Genomic DNA, 16903 nt, shown 5'->3' with positions numbered 1-16903 from the left:
ATATGCCTGTAAGATACAAAGATTAGGAGCTGGATTTTTGAGAACAGGTTTCTTTAAGTTCTAATAGCAACCTCTGTTTCCAAAATTCTGAAAAAACTACATCTTTAAAATATCTGTTCCAGGTTTTTGTTCACAATTGCTTTAACAGAAGGCTGTGATTATCCTGTACTGTTTTCTCAGGGCCACACAATGTTCCATTGTAGATGTTTGTGATCATCCTATTTTCAATTTATTTCCCTAACTGTTAAGTGGTCATCGGTAACTCTGTAAATTCTTGCACAAAATTACTGATCCGGGAAGATGAACGGACTGTGCATTTTGTCCTTGTAGGGTTTGATTGCATCAATGTATCCTTTTATTTATTTTCATTAGATTTATATTTGGCCCCTTTAGTGCAAGACAACACTCTGGGAGGTTTACAACATAATAATAAAACATGACAAACCATAAGATTAAAATAAAACCATTCAACAGACTATAAGTCTGATTTTTTAAAAAAAATTAGCCTTATTGCTATTGGTTTTAATATTTCTATTTTTTTTTATTTTACATGTTGTAACCTGCCCATATTAGTGCTGTGACACTAATGGGAGCGGGATACAAATTGGATGGATAGACAGATAGATGTTGTTGTTTAGTTGTTAAGTTGTGTCTGACTCTTCGTGACCCTATGGACCAGAGCACACCAGACCCTCCTGTCTTCCACTGCCTCCCAGAGTTGGGTCAAATTCATGTTGGTTGCTTCGATGACTAGATAGGTAGGTAGGTAGGTAGGTAGGTCGGTCGGTCGGTCGGTCGGTCGGTCGGTCGGTTGTTCGTTCGTTCGTTCGTTCGTTTGTTCGTTAGTAGCCAGTTAATGAGAAAAGAGGTAGTCTACTCTGGAGAGGTTTAAGCTAATTCTGCTCTGTGAATTTCTGCACTTCTGCTGTGCAGCTAGAGGAATTAGAGGAATCAGAAATTTTAAACTCTGCAGCAGGTAGATCAAGGATCTGCTGGTGGAGATTTTGGGTAGATCTGTGCGAATTCTTGATTCCCTGTGGCTTAATAAGATTAAAATGAAACCAATCAACAAATAAAAGACAAATACTACAAGTGCTGTAATCTCCAAATAAGAGGCAGAAACATATTATTTTCTTAGCTTTGATATCTACAGAACTTGGTAAAGTTGCTTTTAGACGACTGGAGTTCGAAGAACTGGGCGCCCTGTGAGTGTACAGCTTGCGCAAACCACACTTGAGGCCCTTCTCCCTGGGAAAAGAGTGGAGAATCGAACTCCCAACCAGATACGTAAACCACTGAGCTATCCAATCAGCTCAGAGAAAGAACATATCGATTGGGCTTAAATGTCACAGAGACAGATTGTGTTACTTCCATGAGCTATGATTTTGAGGGAGCATGATGTCGCCGCTGGGTCTTTCGTTGCCATGAAACAAATATTGCAGAAGCCACACTGTCCCGTTAGTTCCACTGTTATTTGCGAGAAAAGCGGAAGGCAGGCTCGCCCTCGTTTTATCACCTCCACAACACTTCCTCGATCCGGTGTCCCTTTCCTCGATGTACCTTCACAGCCTGAGGAGTTCAGCCTGAAAACTGCTTTCTCTCCTCCGACATCTACCGCACGCTTCATTGTGCCCAGGGATGAAACAAACAAATTGAAAGTGGTATGATTTCCTCCTTAGCAACCTGAGCACTCCTATGATGATGGATTTCTTGAGTCCAAGTTCCTAATTTCCTCCTTTCTAGAGGAGCTTCTTACTGTTATCTTTTACTGTCTGATTTAATACTGAAAAGAACATATTGACTGACCTGAAGCCGCTCTTTGAGGGGAGAATTTAGATTGGTTCCTTAGGGCACAAGCTTGGCCCTCTTCTTCACCTTAGCTGTCAAACACTTTTTAAATTCCAGGAGCCAAAATGAAACAGGGAGCACTGAAGAAGCAATACAGTTCTACACAAACTAGTATGTAGAGCTACAAGCAAACCGTAACAGAAGATTTCGATCGGGGGCCCAAACTCTGGCAACGTGGGTGATTAACCCTCATCCCCTCCTTTTTTTTTTTCTGTCTGAAAGTTGCAGTCCTATACATGTCTGCTCCAAACAAACAAAAATCCTTTGAATTCAGTAGGGCCTATGCCAGGCTATAGTATATAGTATTGCATTCTAAATTATTTCTGGGTAAAACTTGAGTTAGAGAGCTGGCACAGCCATGTACTTGTCTCGTGCCTATATAATTGAGCTTTCCACTGTACTGTTAATACCTTCCTTTTGGAGATTTGGGGTTGGGTAGAGTTTGCATTGGAGAAACGCAGTATGGGAATCTGCCACGATTGAGCCCTTCAGGCTTCTCTGGAAGTAGAGCAGTAGGTGAAAGTATTATTAACTTCCACACTTTCCATATGCAGTATATATTCCATGCTTTCCATATACTGCCATTTGTATCCAGCTCCCATTATTTATATATTATTTATATATATATTAACAAGTGCCTTTTACCCTGCTCTGTGTGTGTGTGTGTGTGTGTGTGTGTGTGTGTGTGTGTAATTCCTTAAGGTCTTGATCCTAAATATACAATTAAGTATCATTGAACATTATAAGAGTTATTTTTCTGAATGAACGTGGACAGAATTGTGTTATATGAAACTCGTGGGCTTTGATGAACAGAATGCTCCCATTGGGTTTGTGCCCCAAACTCACTCAGCCCTGACGAATGGGACAAACTCCCATCAAGTGAATTGTGATTCCTAACCAAGACTGAGGCTCATGGGGTGAGGTATGTTTGATAAAGGAAAGAATTAGCAAATGACTTATCTGGGTTTCTGTGTGTTTGTATTTGAACTGCAAGTCTGTTTGCATGAATGACCTAAGCAGGAGATGGAGAACGGTGGAAAAATTCCTGTTAACAGAAATAGTGGCAATAGTCTGTGGGAGTAGTCTTGAGGTGCCTTCTGGTGATATCTTTCCAAGGTGTTTGGAATGCTAAGAGGTCTTTTTCTTTCTTTTCTTTTTGCAAATGCGTTCCTTGAGCTCTAGAGGTAGCCGGTAGGAAGGATTTTGCTCAAAATCTCAGGTGTGTTTATGGTGAAGTTTCCAGGGATGGGGACTCGAGTCACGGGTAGAGATGGAGGTACAGTGGTGCCCCGCATGACGACGATAATCCATTCCATAATCGCTGTACATATGTTTGTGGACTAAAACTCCTGGAAGCCTTCAGCACTAGCTGTGCTGGCCAGGATTTCTGGGAGTTGCAGTCCAAGAACATCTGGAGGCCCAAGGTTGGGGACAAATGTTCTACAGCAATCCCACTGCAAGAGCAAGGAAGTCTACACCTAGGAGGAGCTTGAGAGATAGGAAGGAGGTTATGTTGTCACGTAGTTGAGTGACCAGAGAGTGAGTACCTTGGGAACCTTAATTGTGGAGACTCCAACTACCTAAATCCCTCTAACTAGCATGGATGGTGGCCAGTTTTAGTCCTCAAAAATAACTTCCCTGATATCTCACAAAAATTTGATTCGGCTTGTATTGAAGAAATACAATGGCTTTCTAGAGCACACCACTAAGCCGAAAGGGTCCTCTCCTAGATGTTTTGGCTGGTTCTGCTGGGCTTCTAAACAAATCTTTTAAGTCTGCTTTGTTTGTTTTTTTGATGCTGCCATTTTTGCCATGAATACCGCAACCCACCCACCCACCCACTCCAACACCTTTGCCCTCCGCCCCTCTTCAAAGGAGTGGATAATTACTCCCTTCTGAAGGTCACCCAGCTTTTCATTCATCCTTGCTGAATTAAATGTTTTTAAGACATGCGCGCCCTACAGAATGCCATCCGCACACTAAAGATAATACCCTTTAATCTCCTTTCATGACACTTTTTGTGATGTAACAGTTCAGCGTAGTTATTTTGCGCCTTGACTTCCTAGAAGCAATGGGGGTCGTAGGGGGGCAGACGTCTTAAGTGGGATGAGCTGCCAAAAGGGCCCCGAGAGACGTCTTTCTTGTCATTATGACAAATTGCCATTTCTGATCTCTGGAAGCAACTTGTATGGCAGCAGAAAGACAAGGCAAATAGCCTGCCTCTAATGGAGGTGGGGGAGAAGGAGCCTCAAGGTGCCTGCCCCTCATGTCCTCTTCCTGCTCCTCTATATTATTTTCATTACCCTTCCTCCTCCCTCCTGTAAAATGTGTGTGTGTCTGTGTGTGGTGTGGTATGTGTGTATTTTTTTTAAATCTTAAGATTCCTTTTTCAAAAGCATCTTCGAAAGAGGGTAAAGTATGGGGCTCTCTCTCCACCTTTCTCTCTCTTTTTTCCAGCTTTTAACTCTCTGAAAGCAATTTATGCTTTGCTGTCAGCCTTCTGAATGCTGTGTGGAAAAAGTTCAGCAGGTCAGCGAGACCCGTCATCCCAGTCAATCAGAAATAGTTGAGGGCCAGTTGCCTTTTCTTCCATTAAGAGAGAGGCTTCCTATTGTTTAAAACAGCATAAAAGCTCATTCTCTTGACTTGGTGAAACAGTGGCAATTTCCACATCCTTTTGGGGGAAGTACTGTAACTGCACGGCTGAACATGGCGTCCCTACCTCTTTCTCCCAGGACAGCATGAAAAAAATATTGTTTAAGGCTCTCTTCTCTTCTCTCTTCTCTCTTCTCTTCTCTTCTCTTCTCTTCTCTTCTCTTCTCTTCTCTTCTCTTCTCTTCTCTTCTCTTCTCTTCTCTTCTCTCCTCTTCCCTTGCCTTGCCTTCCCTTGCCTTGCCTTCCCTTGCCTTGCCTTGCCTTCCCTTCTCCTCTCCTCTCCTCTCCCCTTCCCTTCCCTTCCCTCTCCTCCTCTCCTCCTCTCCTCCTCTCCTCTCCTCCCTTCCCTTCCCTTCCCTTCCCTTCTCCTCTCCTCCCTTCCCTTCTCTCCTCTCCTCTCCTCCCTTCCCTCCCCTTCCCTTCCCTCCCCTCTTCTCTCCTCCCTTCCCTTCCCTTCTCCTCTCCTCCCCTCTCCTTTCCTCTCTTCCCTTCCTTTCCCTTCCCTTCGCCTCTCCTCCCTTCCCTTCCCTTCTCTCCTCCCTTCCCTTCTCTCCTCTCCTCTCCTCTCCTCTCCTCTCCTCCCTTCCCTTCCCTCCCCTCTTCTCCTCTCCTCTCCTCCCTTCCCTTCCCTTCGCCTCTCCTCCCTTCCCTTCCCTTCTCCTCGCCTCCCTTCCCTTCCCTTCTCCTCTCCTCCCTTCCCTTCCCTTCTCCTCTCCTCCCTTCCCTTCCCTTCCCCTCCCCTCCCCTCCCTTCCCTTCCCCTCCCCTCCCTTCCCTTCCCCTCTCCTCTCCTCTCTTCCCTTCCCTTCCCTTCTCCTCCCTTCCCTTCCCTTCCCTCTCCTCCTCTCCTCTCCTCTCCATTTTCCTTTTTTCATTAAATCTAGCAAACGTATACACAATTTTTTTCATCCTGGTGGCTAACTTTCTATAGTAACAGTTGTTACTAAGCATCCTGTGTAGTTACTTACTCATTCTTTATTAGTTCATGACTTTTTTATGCCACCCACTAGTGAGACCAGTTCTTTGGGTGACTTAGAGTAAAACATGAGAACTGATAACAAAGAAGATGAAGCAATGTCTATTTTAATCCTTTTCTGCATCTAATTGGCTGAAAGTCTATCTCTCTGTGTATCTGTTTATAAAGGTTAATGGCATAATATTGATTACTTGCGATTCTACAATATTGTAATTGGCTCTTCATCTTTGTTTCAACTCTTCTGCCTATGTGCATACAAACACAGATTGCTTTTGGAAATCTGAAAACATGATAGCTTTCTTCTCTTCCTCCTTTTTGGTCCGCTGTGGGAGGTTGAGTGTCATCATAACTATTTTGACTTTGGCATAGCTATTTTGACTCCGAATGTAGCAGCTCTAAAGAATTGTGTTGCCTCCAAAGGAGTTCATCTAAGAGGTTTTTCTTCTGCTTATTCTTCTTTTCCTATTTATTTTTTTCCATAAATGATCAGCTATAACTATATTTTTCATTCCTCATTACATGACCAAAGTACTCCCGCTTTCTTCATTTTATGTGTTTTAAAATGTATTTTTATTCATTTACTTCAGTACTCCTTTGTTGTTCGCCTTTTTGATCAAGGATATGCTTAAGATAATTTGATAAATACACATTTCAAATGCTTGTTCTTCTTCTAAAGTACCAGTGTTAAAATCCATCGTTCTATGTCATGCATTAGAACCAAAAATGCAGAATCACTGTACATAAATATTATCCAAGCCAGTTTTATTCCATATTACACTATTCATCTTAAAGAAGCTGCTCCAGGCCATCTTTATTCTGATTTCTTCTGAATGGCAATGCTCAAAGTATTCATTCTAACAGGTCCCAAGGTACATATGCTTGTTATGCTTTTATTTTGGATCTTGAACTGCATTTCTTTGGATTCTTAATTTGCACTAATGTTACAAACTTCATTCCCTGAAAAATCTTTTTTAGACCCGGTTCATTACATAGTTTCATCCTTAACTAACATGTGCTGACCATCTAAATGCTGAGCTAGTGATGCTGTAACATTTTCATTTCAGATCCTCTTGATAGCTTCTTCGTCGATAACAATACCATCATTTGAATCAGCAAGTGCTTATCCACACTAAAATTTTACCCCTGAGGCAGGGAATTATCTTTCATGTTCCGTACTACAAGACTCTGGGAAACTGTGTTTAGATTCCTTGCTAGGGTTTCAAATATTTGGTCTACTTATCAACTCCAAGCCTGTGGGTATTTGACTTCTGTACATAAGTATATATATGCACCTATGCGGTTGGAACATGTTTTTTGCTGAAATCACAAAGATAAAATTTAGCTGGCCAGAAAACTGTTGATCTGCTGTGGCAGAAGATGGTGGTGGTGATGAAACACCTTCATATTTTGTTCTAGAACAATTACTGTTTGATGTCAACGAGTTCCCTCTGTTTGCTAGACTCGACTGGCTTCTTACTGAAAGAGTTTGAGACAATTTGCTTCGGTCAGACCTATTTTAGTATCCATATTAGGAGCCAAACCCAATTACAGTATATGAATAGTTGAGAGTATTAATTACATAAAAATGCTGCCATTTTCTTGAAGGGTACAGATTTTTGTTGATCGCAGTGTCCAGACTGCGATGTGGAAGAAGTGGGGAGCTGACTATTTTTTTCTTTGGAACGAAATGGGTAAGTCCTCAGATGCTTGGCCAGGTCATTCCCCCCCCCCCCACAAAATAGTGAACTCAATTTTCCTTCCCTCTCCCTCCAACCTAAGATTCTTTTTCTAATCCTTGGAAAAATTCCTGGAGAGTAGGAATCATCAGTCTATCACAGCATGAAAACCACAGCAAAGAATCTAGGAGCGACTTAAAGACCAATGTGGCTTATTGTTCCTTGTAACACAGTGGTTCAACTGCAGTACTGCAGTCAAGACTCTGCCCACATCCTGACAGACTTAGGTAGCCGGATCGAGATTGACTCAGCCTTCTATCCTGCCGAGATCGATAAGCTGAATACCCAGTGTACTGGAATGGGGGGAAATGTATAGCCGGCATAATTAAAATTGCAAACTGCCCAGAGAGTGCTTTAAGTGCTATGGGGTGGTGTATAAGCAATACACTTTATTTGGCTTTGGTGGGGGGATTCATACTGCAGCTCAGTTCATTAGGTTGCATGTGATGAAGTAGGTGGTAGTACTTGAAAACGCACCCTAGAGTTGCACTGAAGTTGCAATATCATCTTTCAGGGAAAATGGTCCCTAACAAACCTTTTGAAGGCATAGTTCATTATATGGGCTGCTCAGACCAAGTCCAATACAGTGGTGCCTCGCTTGACGACATTAATTCGTTCCAGCAAAATGGCTGTAGAGTGAAAACGTCATCAAATGAAATAAAAAAAACCATTGAAACGCGTTGAAAACCGCTCAGTGCATTCCAATGGGCTGAAAACTCACCGTCCAGCGAATATCCTCCATAGGGGTGGCCATTTTCCATGCCTGTGCAGCGAGGAATCCGTCCCTAAGCACAGCGGGGAGCCATTTTCTTCAGCTGGTGGCCATTTTGAAACCCGACAATCAGCTGTTTGCTGATTGTCGTAAAGCAAAAAATTGGTTCCCGAAGTAGGGAACCGATCATCACAAAGCGGAAAAAAAACATTCAAACCATTGTTTTGCGATTGCAAAAACCTCACTGTCAAGCGGATTCGTCGTTAAACGGGGTAATCGTAAAGCGGGGCATGACTGTATAAAGAACCCAGAAGAGGAAGGTCAAGCCCACTTGAGAGAGATGCTCTCTAGTTCTGTTTGAATTCTGAAAATCATCTGTAATATTGCATCTCTTCACACACATTAGCATATATAATCATTTCCTAAGTTCTTCTTTTTTGATGATGTGTGTCCTCAGTTTGGCAATGTGCAATCTGTGGCCACCCTATGCACACCCTCTCCTGTTTTTGCACGAAGTTGCCATTCTTGGTGGATTATTGTGTTGGAACTGTATTATAGACTGTGCCAAAATGTATTTCACTTATAAGTAATTGTGTTTCCTGTTATAGCTTGTTTTTTTTAAAAAATTCCTTGGGCTCTATTTATGTTTTGGAGGTCACACTGTTTTTGTCACATTTTTTAAATGTAGGTTTCTGCCCTGTCCATGTTTTGTAAGTGGTGCACCTGGAAGTTAGTATTAGGTTATTATGGTCTTGGTCAAGAGCAAGGAGAGAGAAAGTTTTAGTGCATAAATGTCTTCCCCTCTGCCTTTTCCAGTAATATGGCTGACCCACAGAGTTTGGCACCAGTCTAAAATCTGGGGGGGGGGGGGAGAGGGAGAGAAGGGGATTGAAAACCATTGGAAAACTCTAGAGTAAAAGAGGGTGGAGCCAAGATGTTAGATAAATATCAAGAAAACATTTCTCAGTTGAGGAAATTCCTGGAATTCCATAGAGTTACACAGCTAAGCCTTCAGCCCACTTTGGCTGGATGTCCCAAACCTCAAGGCTAAGAACATGAGTTAAGGAGCAGATGGATCTGTAACCTTAGATTACAAAGCGGTTCTTTGAAACATCTAGGGAATATTGAAAGGAGAGGGGAATGTTTATTTTCCATCTTTTATTTTGTGGTTAGTTTGAGCTTTGTGGAATTCTGTTCTTTTCTCCAAGTTGTCCTTCTGCTTGGAATGAAAAGCCATGTGCCCAGGAAACTTCAGATATTTTTAAGAGGTAAATGTAAATCTGTGGAAGATTGTTCTTGTTGTTAGTGGCGGCGGTGTGTGTGTGTGTGTGTGTGTGTGAGAGAGAGACCTTGACTTTTACAGTGGTGCCTCGCTAGACAGTTATCCCACATGACAGTTTTTTCGCTAGACATTGGCTTTTTGCTATCGCTATAGCGATTCGCAAAACAATGATCCCTATGGGGGAATTTCGCTGGACAATGTTTGGTCCCTGCTTCGCAAACTGATTTTCACTAGATGACGATTTTGACAGCTCCCTCCGTGCTCACTGTGACAAACCCAGACCTACTGGGATCTGCCACACGTTAACTAAGCTGCCACCAACCATTCCCTTTAAGAAGTCACACAGACCAGGGATGGATTTTCAAACAAATAAGGAATAAGGTTTATTTTAAATACACACATGGAAAAATAAAACGATCAGGTGAATAAAATAAAGTAACGTGGCTTATTTTCACTCATACAAGCATACAGTTTGGTTCACCCAGAACCCTTAACTTGAAGCACAGACCCTGAACCTATCAGTTCTGGCTAACCAACAGACACCTGAACCTATCAGGTTGGTACTCTGACACACAGAAGTACCCTGTCTGACACACAGACTCCCACAACAGCTTCTTCTTCCCAGCTGCTGCTTCGTCACAACCCAGTGTCTCTCAGCATCTCATAAACTCTCCACACACGCTTCACATATTTATACAGTACAGCCCCTCCTCCTGATGTCCCGCCTTCCACTCCCCATAGGATGGAACTTTCCCTCCAAACCCATGACAGACAGGTAACATCAGTGCTGTATGTAACACCTCCCCTCTTTATAAGTTGTTTTGTAGGGGGAAAGCTAACGTGCTTTTCACCAAAAAACAACCTTGATAAAACACACAACAACATTTATACATACCATATAATACTTACTTACACTTACATTCTAAGTTAAACATTTACCATTTAGGCATTTAAACATTTACCATATACATTACATCAATTTACCTTTATTCATACAAACCAAATTCAAAACCAGGTACATTTAACTTTTGTCATCATTATATACACATAGTCCATGTTCTTTCGCCGTCTTCATTCTTCAGGTCTTCTTGATAAGGCGTCAGCAACACAGTTCACTGACCCTCTGACCACCTTCACTTCAAAGTCATAGTCCTGTAGGTTTAAAGCCCACCTCATAAGTTTGCTATTGTGGGTTTTCATTGTCTTTAACCATTGCAATGGTGAATGGTCAGTACACAGAATAAAATGTCTTCCCCAGATGTAAGGCTTGGCCTTCTGGATCGCGTAGACTATGGCCAAACACTCCTTCTCCACGGTTGCCAAATGTCTCTCACCTTTTTGAAGTTTCCTACTCAGGTAGGACACTGGATGCTGGTCACCATTCTCATCCTCCTGGCACAGAACTGCTCCTACCCCGCTGTTAGACGCATCGGTGTAGATGATGAACTCCCGGTCGAAGTCTGGAGCGCGCAGCACGGGATAGTTGATTAACGCCTCCTTCAACCTCTGGAACGCCGCCTCACAGTCGCTGGTCCACGGGATGCGGTCATCAGCCTTCTTCCTCGTCAGATCGGTCAGCGGAGCCGCAATCTCGCTAAACCTCGGGATGAACTTTCTGTAGTAGCCCACCAACCCAAGAAATGATTTGACCTTTTTCTTGGTGTTGGGTCTAGGCCAATCACGAACTGCTTCTATTTTGGCCTCCAGGGGTTTTATCATTCCTCCCCCTACCATGTGACCCAAGTATTTTATTTCTGGGCTACCCAGCTGACACTTGCTGGCCTTTACTGTTAGCCCTGCTGCACTTAACCTCTGCAGCACTAACTCCAGGTGTATCAGGTGATCTTCCCAGGTATTACTGAAGATCCCTATGTCGTCAATGTAGGCCACTGTAAAGTCACTGAGCCCTGCCAAGGTCTGGTCCATCAGCCTTTGGAATGTGGCTGGTGCATTTCTGAGACCAAAGCTCAGGACTCGAAACTCATAGAGACCAAAAGGGCTGCAAAAGGCAGTCTTTTCTTGATCCCTGGGATCAATTCTTAATTGCCAATATCCCTTTACCAGGTCTAATGATGAGATGAACCGACAACCCCCTATGGTTTCAATCAGGTTGTCTAGCCTGGGCATTGGGTAGGCATCAGGAGTGGTTACACGGTTTAATTTCCTGTAATCGACACAAAACCTAATGCTCCCATCAGGCTTGTCCACAAGGACTATCGGAGAGGACCAAGGACTAGAAGAGGGGACGATTATGTTCTCCCTCAGCATCTCGTCCAGCTCCTTCCGCACCTTGTCCCTATAGGGTCCCGTTACTCGGTATGGGGATACTGCCTGCGGGGGTGCATCCCCTGTGTGGATCCGATGCATCACTCCCTTCACTATCCCCGGCTTGTTGGAAAACACCTGTTGATATTTACTAAGCAGCATTTTTAGTTCTTGCTGCTGGTCTTGGGTGAGTGCAGGACTGATCTTTACCTCCTCTGGGTTGTATTTTACTTCCCCTCTACCCTCCCAGAAGGGTAATTCAGCTTCCTCACTCTCAGCTGCTTTTATCGCGAATAAAACCCTCTGTTCCCCTCTGTAGTAGGGTTTTAGGGCATTCACATGAACCACCCTCCTTGCTTGGTTCTCCTCCTGCTCTATTAGGTAGTTCAGGTCTGACATCTTGGAAATGACCCTATATGGTCCTGCCCATTTGAGCTGCAGTTTATTCTCTCTGCAGGGCCTAAGCCAAAGCACTTCCTCCCCTGGGTCAAAGTGCCTCTCTCTAGCTTTGTGGTCATACCAAGTTTTCTGTCTGACCTTCTGAGCTTGCAGGTTTTCTGCTGCCAGCTCTAGATTTCTCCTTAGGTCATTCATCAAGGTGTCTATGTAAGTCACAACGTCTTGTGGGTCATCCTGGGTGATCTGCTCCCAATTTTGTTTGATCAAATCAAGGGGCCCTTTCACCCCTAAGTGTGCAGCAAACATGTCAGAGTGACCCCTTTGTAAGATCATGGGGCGATACTTTTCAGGTACCACCAGCTGACTTCTGATCCCATCTCCCCCTTTTGAGATATTCCTCAGGGTCTCTCTATATAAAATCCCCTTTTTCTCCAGAAATCTCACTGGGGTTTCAGGTGTTAGCTGGGCGTCAGTCACCTGTTCAAAACACTTTTGGAGAGTGGCGTCTGCCTTTTGCTCCTGTCCAAATCTGCTGTCTGTGGTTAAGGTTTCCACCACAGCTTCTGAACTCCCCTCTGCTTCCGCCTCTGGCTCATCATTACCCCCCTGAACTGTCTCTGTGGTGGCTTGGGAGCGTGTAATCACTAGCACCCGTTTCACATGTTCAGCCAGGTCATTTCCCACGAGCACGGCTGCTGGCAGAGTCGATGAAATCGCTATCCGCCAATCTCCCCTCCAGCCTCGAAAGTTGACAGGTACCTCTGCTACTGGCAGAGAGATTACCTGCCCCTCAATCCCTGCCACCTTCATGCTCTCATTTGGGATTATAAACTCCCTAGGGATGATATCTGGATGGCACAGGGTTACCTGGGAACAAGTGTCCCGCAGCCCCCTATACTGACGGTCAAGTATTCCTACGTCCACCCCAGCTGTCTCAAACAACTGAGAATCTGTTTTCACCAGCAAGCAGCGCTTTACCTCCACAAGAGGACCATTTTCCTCAGCCTGATCAGCAGAGGTAGCTGTTCCAGACTGAGTAGCCATGGCAACAGGCTCCCTCAGTGACACTGAGCCTTGCTCTTTCTGGACACAGAACACAGCTTTTGGCTTGGTCCCACTAGAATTCTTAGGCACCATTCCTTTTAGCTGCTTTAATTTCTCACACTCTGAGATTAGATGACCCTTTCCCTGACAGAAATAACATTTTCTGGTGTATTTTGATTCTCTCTCATCCTGTTTTGGTTTTCCCTCCAAAATCTGAGGTCTTAGTTTCATGTCTGAGGGCTTCCCTTCACCATGGGCCCCTCCCCCTTGCTGGCTTTTCCCTGGTCCCTGAGAGTACTTGCTGTAGGTTTCTTTGGGTTTACCTACAGATTTCCCCTCACCCAAGGGCTTTCTTATTTGGGAAATAAAATCTGCGACCTCCGCGGCTTCTGCCACAGACTTCGGTTTCCTTTCCCTCACCTGGAATTTCAATTCCCCATGCAGGACTGAATAGAACTGTTCCAGTGCTATCAAGTCTTTAAGCTGCTCATAGGTCTCTGTCCCTTCCTGCGATAGCCATTTCTCAAGCAGCCTCACCAATTGGGCCCCCACTTGGGTAAAAGTCTGTTCTGGTTTCTTGGTGAGGGACCTGAATCTTTGTCTCAGCTGCTCTGCATTTATCCCATGTCTGGCAAACACCAGTTTTTTAAACTCTGCAAAATCTTTCATCAGTTCCTCAGGCATCTCGGCATAAACCTCAGCCAGGCTACCACTGATTAAAGATCGCATGATGGTCATCTTCTCAGTTTCCCTCACTGAGAAGTCCACAAACGCTCTTTCCACTAAGGAAAAGAACACCTCAGGACAATCTCCCTTGTGGTACACAGGGAATTTCTTCAGGTCAGCTTTAGACAGTTGGCCTCCCTCAGAATCCCTATTATTATTATTGTTCTGGTTCATCATTTCCAATTTTCTTAACTCATACGCCATCCTTTCTTTTTCCAGAGCAATTTTCTCTCTCTCCATTCTTTCTTCCCTCTCCATTCTCTCTCTCTCTCTCTCTAATTCAAATTGCCGCTGTTTCTCTCTTTCCCTTTGCTCCATTTCAAATTGCCTTTCCCTTTCCTCCCTTCTTTCTCTCTCTATTCTTTCCTCCATTTCCCTCACCCTCAGTTCATGCTGTTGGGCTAGGAGTATTTTTCTGAGTTCTGGGTCCTGCTCTCCTGTGCTGTCACCCTGCACTGAGCCAAATTCATCCTCAGAACCTTGGTCAATCTGGGGGTCTTTCACTTCACTCATGTCTGCCACTTGGCTTCGAGTCAAGGGCATAATCCCCCCTCAGAACAGGCTGCTTTAAAAGTCAAGCCTCAAAATAAAACGACCACTTTTTTTCCTTCTTGCCTCAGAACCAGCTTTCCTATAGAGATTGCTGCTGTTCTTCAGCACTACTTGCAACAGTATCGAGTCAGAGCCTACCCCCCTCTGCTGGGCCTCTCAGCTGGCAAGCTAGCTCGCTGTTACTACGCAGTTTTGCCTCAGCTTTTTCCCGCCAAAACTAGGCTGCCTCAGAGCACCTTAATCTAAGTCTCCCCAGTTGGCACGTTCTTCTACTAGCGCACCTCCCCGTGAGGTACACCTAGAAGATTACCTACGCGCCTCAAACTGTCCCTGACTAGACCCCCCTTGCTCTGGGCACACTTGCCAAGGCTTTGCTGGACCACTGGACAACTGGACCAGTCGTATCCCACACGCTGGACACCAATCAATGTGACAAACCCAGACCTACTGGGATCTGCCACACAGTTACACTAAGCTGCCACCAACCATTCCCTTTAAGAAGTCACACAGACCAGGGATGGATTTTCAAACAAATAAAGAATAAGGTTTATTTTAAATACACACATGGAAAAATAAAACGATCAGGTGAATAAAATAAAGTAACGTGGCTTATTTTCACTCATACAAGCATACAGTTTGGTTCACCCAGAACCCTTAACTTGAAGCACAGACCCTGAACCTATCAGTTCTGGCTAACCAACAGACACCTGAACCTATCAGGTTGGTACTCTGACACACAGAAGTACCCTGTCTGACACACAGACTCCCACAACAGCTTCTTCTTCCCAGCTGCTGCTTCGTCACAACCCAGTGTCTCTCAGCATCTCATAAACTCTCCACACACGCTTCACATATTTATACAGTACAGCCCCTCCTCCTGATGTCCCGCCTTCCACTCCCCATAGGATGGAACTTTCCCTCCAAACCCATGACAGACAGGTAACATCAGTGCTGTATGTAACACTCACAAACAGGTGTTTTTGGGACCTAAGCTTCGCAAGACAGCGGTATAAACAGCTGATTGGTGGTTCACAAAGTGGCTTTCCTGTGGCCGTTCTTCACTAGACAACGACAATTCTTCCCCATTGGAACACATTAAACAGATTTCAATGCATTCCAGTGGGGAAATGCTTTTCGCTAGACAATGATTTCGCTAAACAGCGATTTCAGTGGAACAGATTTTCATAGTCTAGCGAGGCACCACTGTATGTAGGGCAGGGACAAGAAGGCTATTCTTTGGGATGAGGTCTAGTCGCTTGAGATTTCAAGACGTCTGGAAACTGAAGGTGGATAAAAATGGGTATGGTTTGTTTTGCTAGACATATTTTCAGGGGTGGGGTTTGTGTCCCGTTCCAATTTCCATGTGCCATGTAAGCAGAATTGTAAGCCACCGTTTGACCATTAGTTGGGCATCTAGTTTGGAAAGGGATCCTACGCTGCAAAGGCTAAATTCTCATTTGCCAATGGGGAGGGGGCTGGAGGACTTCTGCTTTGCTCATGTGTTACCAAGCGAAGTGGTTTGGCATAATTCCAAGCCCTCCCCCAGTTGCATTACAAACCCTTGTCAGTTCTGACCCAGTTTCTCCATGAATTTAGTATAGGCGTCTTAGCCTCACACCTGCTTCCCCCCCACCCACCCACCCAGTATAGCCTTCTTTGAGCATTTACAGTAAAATAAGCAATACAAACCCCAGCCAGCCTAGCAATGTGCTTGCTACGCTATGAAATCTGCCTAGTGAGCCAAGCAAGGATTTAATCTTTCCATTGAGACTGTGGGCTGGATGAGAAGAGGCTTTTCTAAAAGACAGCACGTTACTTTAGGAATGCAGATCCATCCCAAAATCTCCCAGGACTGTCATTTTCGAAGTCACTCGCTGAATCCAAAACTGACTCCAGTGCTCATTTAAAACCAGCATGCTCCAGATTTCCTGGGTGCTTGTGTCTAAGTGCCTAGCTTTAAAGATTTGCTCTGCCCACAGGCAAGCTTGGATACAAAGTGTGAGTTTTATTTTTATTCTAAACACCTTTTTAAAAAAAAGAAAAGAAAAGTCACAAAAAGCACATGAAAAGAACAAAAATATACTCTTTTTTTGTCCCATTTTTCTCTGCAGGTTTAATGTCACGAAGCAAGTTTTTGCAACAGAGGAATTCAGAAGGGCAGACAGGAAGGAAACAGGATGAAAGGATAGGCAGCCTAGCGGGTCCCAAAATGGATCTCAATTTGGAAAGTGTGAGCATTGAAAATAATGTAATTAAAATGTCAGCAAATAGAGTGGTCCGGAAGTGCATTTGGAGAGATTTGAATGGGGTGCGGAAGATAGTAGAATGTGGATGATCTGCCTAAGGGTCCATTGTAGGTTTCACCATTTAGTTTCATTATGAAGAGCCTACATTGTGTTACAGGGTGCTAAAACATGTATTTTTATTTGTTTTTGCTTGATAGGCCATAAAATGAGTTTGTGTATTCTCACCTTCCGGCAAAAGTCCTGGTCTTAGTATTGGCTGGCACAGACCTGCCGTAGGGTGTAAGGCAGAAGCGAGTAGAAAGTAGGTTGAGATCTACTGCTATTTCTCAGAATAATGTCCATAGATGAGCAAAGATTTCTGACTCAAGAGTTGTTTAACCATAGCAAGAAGAAAGCAACTCTGCCCACACCCCATTCTGTTGCTGAAAACAATTTTGGGATGTAAGGAAGGCTGTAAGCTTCG

The 16903-nt window shown here is 44.1% G+C and overlaps 1 protein-coding gene across 19 annotated transcripts in view; it reads left to right on the top strand.

Moving 5' to 3' along the window:
- Nucleotides 1-16903, top strand: part of ARVCF (ARVCF delta catenin family member) — a 456576-nt gene that overhangs the window by 268431 nt on the left and 171242 nt on the right. The window contains exon 2 of one of the 19 annotated variants that reach the window (XM_078381685.1): nt 16306-16424. The exons of 17 other annotated variants lie outside the window; for them this stretch is intronic. In XM_078381685.1, coding sequence (XP_078237811.1) covers nt 16311-16424 — 114 coding nt within the window. In that variant the 5' untranslated portion in view covers nt 16306-16310. Of the gene's footprint in view, nt 1-15264; nt 16425-16903 lie in introns of those variants that run through there. One more of the 19 variants, XM_072983705.2, reaches the window with a different exon arrangement.

Source organism: Pogona vitticeps, chromosome 14 (genome assembly GCF_051106095.1).
Source record: "Pogona vitticeps strain Pit_001003342236 chromosome 14, PviZW2.1, whole genome shotgun sequence".
NCBI classification, from domain to species: Eukaryota; Metazoa; Chordata; class Lepidosauria; order Squamata; family Agamidae; genus Pogona; species Pogona vitticeps.
This window is presented reverse-complemented; position numbering and strand designations above follow the sequence as displayed.